General features: G+C 35.0%; 1 protein-coding gene across 1 annotated transcript; it reads right to left on the bottom strand.

Annotated features, from left to right (window-relative positions):
• Positions 1 to 691: 691 nt before the first annotated feature.
• LOC149250814 (uncharacterized) lies at positions 692 to 1,234 on the bottom strand. The gene has a single exon (XM_089453758.1). It carries the CDS (start codon positions 1,232 to 1,234, stop codon positions 692 to 694), a length of 543 nt encoding a protein of 180 aa, XP_089309884.1.
• Between the last annotated feature and the right edge of the window lie 7,796 nt (positions 1,235 to 9,030).

Raw genomic sequence — 9,030 nt, forward strand, 5'->3', positions numbered from 1 at the left:
GTTACCTAAACTAACTCCTATCTTAGAGGAACAACCCAAGAGTTAGGCACAAATTCCTAACTTGGAATATTTAATTAATTAATTTATTTTTGGATTTATTATTGTTTTATGAGAGAGGCTAACACATTATAGTTTCAATCTTACTGTAATCAACTGCAATGCCTTTCCCACAAATGGTATGGCCTAGATATTGAATTTTTTTCTCAAAGAAGGAACATTTAGAAAGTTTTCCATATAGCTTATGTTCTCTAAGGCATTGTAGTACCAACCTCAAGTGTTCTAGATGCTCTTTCTCATTACGGGAATAAATGAGGATGTCATCCAAGAACACTTGGACAAAGCGGTCCAGATATTTTCGGAAGACACTGTTCATCAAGTTCATGAAGGCTGCTAGGGCATTAGTCAAACCAAATGGCATAACCATAAACTTATAGTGTCCATATCGCGTTCTCAATGTTGTTTTAGGTATCTCTTCCTCCTTGATTCTTAGTTGATGATAACCTGACCGTAAGTCTATCTTGGAGAATATTGAAGCTCCTTTTAGTTGGTCAAAGAGGTCATCTATTCGAGGCATGGGGTACCTGTTCCGAATGGTGGCCTTGTTTAAATCTCGGTAATCAATACATAACCTAAGAGTTCCATCCTTCTTCTTAACAAAGATCACTGGTGCACCTCAAGGTCACACACTGGGTCATATAAAACCTTGATCAAGAAGTTCTTTGAGCTGTATACTTAATTCATTAAGCTTTGGAACAATCATTCGATAAGGTGTTTTGGATATGGGTTCCACTTCTGGTTTCAAAGTTATGGAGAAATCAATTTCTCGAACTGGAGGCAAACCTGGTAGCTCTGGAGGGAATACATTTGCAAATTCGGAAAGTAATGGGTGCAACTTATCTGAGGACTTCTCGTTGGTAGGAACCATTTCTACCGCATAAATCTTGCACCCTTTCCTCATACACTTATTAACTTTCTTGGCTGATATGAGGCGCAACGTAACATCATGTCTAATCCCTTTTATTACCTTGGTTTCTCCTTGGTCATTTTTTATGAGAACTGTCTTATTATAGCAATCCAGTATAGCTTGATGGGATTCAAGCCAATCCATTCCCACAATTAAGTCATACGTCCCTAGAGTCGTGCTATATAGGTTCATCTTGGTATCATACCCCCCAATGTTAACACTACAATCTCTTACCATTGACCCTATTGATTGCTGAGAGCCTGATGCCATTTCTACAATTCTAAAGTTACTTTGCTCATGAGCTGTCAATCCACATCTAAGTATGGTTGAAGGTGAAATAAAACTATCAGTGGCACTTGGATCAATTAGCGCAGATAGAGGGATGTTATTGATCATACCTGTAGACTCTACTACAGTGGCTTGGTGCTCAGCCTGGCGATGGTTTGTGGCTACATGAATTTGATGTGGGTTTTGTGGTCTTCCTCCTTTTGCTTTGTATTCTTGTTGTTTAATCCCTGTTTGATAGCTTGGACAATCTTTTCTATAATGTGGACCTTTACATTTCCAACATTCTACTTGTGCCTGCTTCTTACGTTGTACTTGTCCTTGGCCACCAAATCTTCTACCCCACCCACTATTCAAGTAAGGCTGGCCCTTACATCCTCCTGGAGGCGGTCGAGAAGTTGCACTAGCGATTCGAGAAATAGTGTTTTGTCTTCCCTGGAATCTATATGGCTACCCCCCAGGTTTATTTAGCCTCATTGTGGAATGTTCCTTTCCTGAATTTTCATCAACCACTATTTGTTTCTTCATATTTATCTTCCTCAGGACTTGTTTGGCTAAACTAGTGGTTGTTGCCATAGTGGTGGGTTTCCACATGGCAACTTCTGCTTGGACTAAGGGGTCAAGTCCATGCAAGAATCTTTCAGCTTGACGTTTATCATCAGCCATATAGTCCACGTGATGGACCAACGAATAAAATTCAGCTTCATAGTCCTCGATAGATCTACCATTTTGTCGTACTTCATGGAAAGCACCTACTTGTTGGTGTTTGTACTCTTTTGATAAGTACCTAGTTCGGAAGGCTTCCTCAAACATTTCCCAAGTAACTTGCATTGGGGTGACTTGCATCTTCGTTTCTTCATTTACCCACCATAATAAGGCATCTCCTTTTAGTAAACCCATTGATATCTGGGCCTTTTCCCTAGAAGTGTATGCCTTAAAACTAAGTGCTCTTTTGACACCCATTACCCATGCTTCTGCTTTTGAACCCCCTTCTAGACCCGTAAACTTTAGTAATTTAGATTTTTGGACTTCTTTCATAATATCAAGTGTTTCCTGTCCATCTTTGGCATTGAATTGAGAATTTATATCTTGTCTCTGTTTTTGTTCCAATTCCTTTTGCACATTTCCTTGATCTCGTCCTTGGCTTGAGACCCAATCCTTAAAGATATTGGTCATTTCCCCAAGGGAATGTAATATATCTTGCTCAGCTAGGGTTCCTATCTCTGAAGTGGCAGGAGGTGGTGTTTGTACCTCAGGGCTATTTCGGGTTTGTCTTCGACGTTTAGGAGCCATGATTTACCCTGTGATATTTAGTTAAATTATACATTACTTTCTTACTCATATGCCAAAAGCTACAACAATAAGATATACATTTAGTTACTCAATTGAATTACAATAATTAAACCATAAATTATCACAAATTTGCAATATGGAGTTTATAAGTTTCATAAATTATCAATAATCACAATACTTAAACCATAAAATGCACTGTTTTAAAATAAATTGTTAAACAAGTGCATCTTGAAATTCTATTCTAAGAAAGCTTATGAAATCAAACCATCAAAGGAATATTCCACACCATAAAGAAGAGACACCGCCACCCGACCTAGAACCGGATCGGATGACTGGGAAGGTTATCCCTCCCCAACACAAAATAAAATCATTCTATTAATTATATGGCCTGCCTGCAAGCGCACTCGCAAAGGAAACACCATGTCCAACCCCTTAAATTACAATACATTTAGCCATATTAATTTTCCGGATAAGACATAAAATTGCCTGCATAAGACATAAGACATAAGATTGTAAGCTTGCGGCCATGGCTATGCGTGTTGCTGCAAATTCCATTGTTCCTTTCGACAACAATGTCGAAAAATCTGCACACACTATAAGATCAAGTTCACATTGTGGTTCGAAACATTCGTTGAGAGACAGTAACATTTACACAATCAATAGTACCATTTCCTCATCCAAGGTACGTAATTGTTCCTTCAACAAATTATGTAGATTTGGTATTTGTTTATACTCCTTTATCCAAGTATTCACACTACTAGTACCAGAAGAAGAATTTATACAACAATACTCTTTTTCACGGGTTGTTGTATTGAGGGACAGAGATGGCAATAGAACTAGTCAAGATCAGATTGCTTCCAGAGGGCAGCCACTTCCAGAAGATAGGGAGATCACTTTGAAATAGGTTAGTCATGCTCAGGCGAGTGCTTTCCAATGGTAGAAAACAACATAGAGAAGGGCATCTATGTAAAAATTTGGCATTGTATGGGGAACTTTCACAAGGATTCAGTGAATAAATAATTGGCTACTTTTGCTGATGTTGTTCGTTCTCATCGCTGCAGATTATGTAGAGAAGAGCAGGCAAGTGGCGCACCTCACACCATGTACATTAATAAGATTAGAACCCTTGAACTTAGCAGCGTTAAAAGACAGAGAAGATGTTTAAAGACTGTATTAAAAAAAAAGAACATGCTAATATTACTCGGAAAAACTAGATGCGTTTCATAAAAAATTGAACTTTCAATTCCACCAAATTTATAATTAACTGGAGTGAATGGCCTTTTTCTTTATTTAAATCCATTCTAATTTAATAAAAGATATACTACTTATATCTCACATGCTTTGTATTATTTAAGTTTACAATTTCTTATAGAGCAAACACGTATTGGTAGATTATCAACATAATATAATTCATAAAATTAAGAATTGTATCAACTTTGCAAGATTTGGCAATCATAACTTAAAGTTTTATATATATTACAAAAGGTTTTAATCGATTTCAAAATTCAGCAATTGGAAAATAGTATTGATAGAGACCTTACCTAAAACTAAATTCTTTATTTAAAATAAAGTGTAATATGTAGTTTTAAAGATGGAAACCATGCGGTGAAGTGAGCGGAACGTTGTTCACCGTATGCAAAATTTCTCAATAAAGACTACTCTACAACAAAGTAAAAGATAACTATAATATTTTTATATCAATACTTTTAGTTAATAGTTATTATGTTAAAACTGTGAAATTTATAATTTTAATTATTATATAAAAATTCTTGAACCTGTCTAAATAATAATACCTATTTGAAATCTTGATCCCAGAATTCCCTCTTCTGTTCTGGATTATCTGGAAATCCAATTAACCCCAACTTCTTTAAAGAATTTCCGTTCAAGAAAAAAAATTCAAATATTTTGATGAGCACTGATATATATTGATTAATGTATTAGAATGATAAAGCATAACGCATCTCATAAAATTATTAAATATACTCTACATCATAGTGTAAAAAAATTGAAAAAAAAATCTCTAAAAATTGCAGTATTCCTATTGAATAAACCAATAAATGTAACTCGCCTGTTTAGCTTTCGTTATTTCATCAGAACCAGACTCCGCATCTGGAAATATGAAGGAGACCAAAAGAAAAACCAGTAAAATGAGGAATCGTCTTTGATCTATCTATGCCCGCTTCAACCCTAAATCTCTGGTCGATAGATTTAGAATATATGGAACTGTGAAATTTATAATTTTAATTAGAAGGGGTGAATTTGTGATTGAATATATAGGGAAAGTTATAGATGATGCGTTGTGTGAAGAAAGACTTTAGGAAATGAAGTACAGAGGCGTTCACAACTTTTACATGTGTGAAATTGGGAAGGACTTCATAATTGATGCTACAGTCAAAGGAAATCCATCTGGCTTTCTAAACCATAGCGGTGACCCAAACTGCAAACTGGGAAAACAAGGGTTGGCATTTTTTGCGCTTTAAATAAAGTTTCTCAGTCTACAATTCGTTATTGCCAACTAAAATGAATCAGACCGTAGGAAATATATATGTTGTAGACTTTAGGCTGCAATTATAGAAAATAAGGTTGAGAATCTTCTGACTGAAGCATTAAGACACCTAGGAGTGTATTGTATATATAATTCTTTAGTCGGATTCAAAGTGTACAATTTAGCATATTGAAAAGCACAAATAAATAGTTCAGAATTATGTTTGTAGTCGAGTCAAACAAATAATTGGGGAATTTAACAGAGTTCTAGAGACTCAACTACCACTCACGAACTAAAATTGCAAATAATCCAAAAGGCTTTTGTCAATAAGACTGAAAATTTAGCGGTAATAACAGACGAAAAGAAATTTAAATAGATAGATTATACCGAAATTTTAACAGTAGTAACAAATTTGGAAAAATAAATAAATAAAATGTGACGTACTGTCTCGAGGTCCTTTAAACTCGACATAAAATTCGTTCAGGCCATCCTTTACTGTCTCCACTTTATGGTCACGCATCATTAGCTTCATTACGTCTAAGTCGCGCCTTGCTGATGTTAGCCATGACAGAATTTTATATATGTAAAGGCCAACCAGTTACTCAAAATTGTAAAAACAAAGGTTCAAACCCTCTGAGCTCGAACTCTTGACCTCAAATACGAAGAAGACTCGTGTGATAATTTGACAACTCAAGGAAATCTTGAAAAAATTTGGAAAATAAGTAAGACTCAAGAAATTCTTAAAATAAGCAAATACCTATCAAAGTCTGTCCAAATCTATCAAATGGTCAAAGTAAGTCAGATTTAGTAAAACTCATCAGAAGTTGCAGTGTCTTGGTCAAACCATCAAACTCATTACGGCTTGGTGAGTTTGACTTGATTTCAGAAACTTTATGTGCGATTACTTGGACAAGATTTCACAAATTACAGTTCGTTGTGTGAATCTTGCTATATTATTCAAGAGATTGGTCCAGACTCCAAACCAAAGAAAAATACAAGTATTTATTTGTCCACAAATTAATTCGTATTCAAATCAAAGAAAAATAAAATTTGGGCAATAAAATATCGATGCTCCAAACCAAGTTGCAACGTGGAGGAATGACAATGTGGAGCCAAAGAGGAGGACGTGGCTTCTTACAATGAGTGCAGGGCTATGCATGAACTTTAATTTTTCAAAAACAAAATTAACAATTCCAAAATTCCGCAAAACCCGGCAAATAAAAAAAAACATTGCCAAAGCTACCAAAAATTATATGAAGGATAATATACAATAACATACAAAATCGAAACAATCACATAAATCTAGGGTAGCTTCTGCAATTGCAACAAACCAGGAATATATAATTAAGGGAAACAGCGGATTTTTTTTATTATCAGTAGCGAAATAAATTGAAACACAACACTCTCTTTGGATTGACCGTGATTATGTTGTGGCAGAGCCTGCAAACATTGGTTAAAATGGCTGACGAATTAATGAAAACAAATCAGAATTGCGGAAATCTAGAAACTCCGATTCCAAGTTCAGTTGCCGTGGAAATGAACTTGTAGAAAAGTAAGCATCCTGTAACAAGTCAAGTTAAATATTTCGACAAAATAATATATTTTTTTTTTATGCCCATAGGCCCTAAGGGTTGAGCTCTGCTCTGATACCATATGTAATAGTACAAAGTGAATATAAGTTAATTTTTTAATTAAAATTATAAACAAACAAATAAGCTCATACCTATATTACTTGTGATCGAAGTCTGTCAGATGACAACAAGGTTTTGGGGATGACTCTCCACCCAACGGTAGGCTCAATTGTGCAAGGATCTGCTACAACTGGCCACCCCCGAGCCCTCAATCAACGTACTACTGCCAGTGACTCCTAAGTTTTAGAACACTATTCTCCAAGAAAATGAAGGATAGAAACTTGGAGAGATGGAATGCCTCCCATCCTCCTCATCATCTAATAAATAGAACAAACATTGGATGGGGAACCACATGCACACACTCCATGTGTCTACATGCGACTTTGATTTTTAGCTTTTTACTTTGATTTTTTTAGTTTTCTTGTTTTATATAAATAGAACAAACATTGGATGGGGAACCACATGCACACACTCCATGTGTCTACATGCGACTTTGATTTTTAGCTTTTTACTTTGATTTTTTTAGTTTTCTTGTTTTATTTCTTTTCTTTTCTTTAGCTTTTTTGTTTTATTTTCTTCTTTTTCCTGTTTTTCTTGTTTTATTTCTATTTATTCTTATTTAGAGGATAACCATTATTTTTATTTATTTTCTTGTATATATTTTAAATATCATTTATTTATGATTTATTATTATTATTATTATTATTTTTTAATTATTCATTATTAAGTGATTTATTATTTATTATTTATTATTTTGTATTATTTATAATTTTATTATTTATTATTCATTATTATATTATTATTTATTATTTTTTTATTATTTATTATTAAGGGAAGGGATATTACACTAGGCTTTATCTAGATCAGACAACCATGGGATTAAGCTCCTGCCAGATGATCCTTACAACATGCAGAGAATAATTGCACTGAATGAAGAGATGACTAGATGATTCCATCTACAATTTGCAAAGAGGAGACCCGCAAGGATCGATCCAACCTCTTTCAAAGCAAACCTCCCACATTAATAACTTTTCATTAAGATATAGCCAAAGACCAATTTTGGATTTAAGAGGCACATTGATCTTCCAAATTAGGCTCCACCACTATTTCTTTTTATGTTTAAATATTTCTTCAAACCAGAATTTGTACCCCAACATGTCCATAAATTCGCTAGTTCAAGGAAACTTATACCAACACTGTGAATTAGAATCATCCTCCCAAAGAAGAATGAAATTAGACACTGGTATGTTGATGAAAGGATCCCACTTAATCACATCTTCCCCAAAGACCAATGGAATCTACTGGCTTCCACCCTTCATTTCTTGTGATTTAGAGGAACCCAACTTTAGCATCACTTAGGGTAAAGATATTTGCTTAAGTTGATCCGGATTTAAACAGGAACACAACAAATTACAGAAATAACCATAACTACAGAGATTCAGAGGAAATAATACTTCATTTCATTATTGTAAAATACTGAAATATGCTTACAAACAAAAATGGAAATAAACAAGCTAGGGCGATGGTAGCTTTATCTCTGAGAAGAGATGTGATGGCGACATGCTTTTGAACTATGTTACATTGAGACTTGAAGGCCTATTTATTGTTGAGAAACAATGGAAAACCCTAAACATCCAAAAACATAACCCTAGAAGATGAAATGAAAAACTATGGGCCCCGTTTGGGTAAATTGGTACATTAACTTCCCGGGGTCGTAACTTTGGCATCCGATCTCCGTTTGATGCGTACAATAGCTCGCTAGGAAGATCTATCCTAGGACTATAACCTTGAGAAGAGGTACATTGGTCTAGGACCCATGATAGGAAAAAAACCAAAAGGGAAATCACCAATAATCAACATTTTGAATCCATGAGTTGTTACCCATTACCAACTCCAAATTAGTAATGAAGCTATATCTCAAATCAACCTCAATTTGGAATCACACCCATCTTCTATCCTATTTTGAATGCCAACTCGACTCCAAATTGACAAAATATGTCTGACATAACAATATTTTCCCCACTACTAGTTGTACTAAACTTTAGTGTTCCTAGATACAGTTTTCATGCCTCTAAACACCTGCATCCATTGACCTATCCCTTGAGGTGGATACCACTAGATCTAGAGCACTTGTAGCTATTATAGTGGAGGTATCCAAGACAAACGAAATGGAGATGGGATGCAAAATGGAAGAAGAGGAAGGCCCATTCCTCTGTTTGAATGTCAACAATCCATATGTAGTGAAGGAAACTATACACTCTGCCACCTTCTTGACTAGTGGAGTAACTCTCTCACTGAAGGCAGATCAATCTACTTGCTTTGAAAAATCCTACAACCCATATTCAGACTAATCCTGAAATTCTTAGCAATTA

The sequence above is a fragment of the Pinus tabuliformis genome, chromosome 7 (genome assembly GCF_031772625.1).
Source record: "Pinus tabuliformis cultivar Carrire ecotype Pingquan chromosome 7, CPIR1, whole genome shotgun sequence".
Taxonomy (NCBI): domain Eukaryota; kingdom Viridiplantae; phylum Streptophyta; class Pinopsida; order Pinales; family Pinaceae; genus Pinus; species Pinus tabuliformis.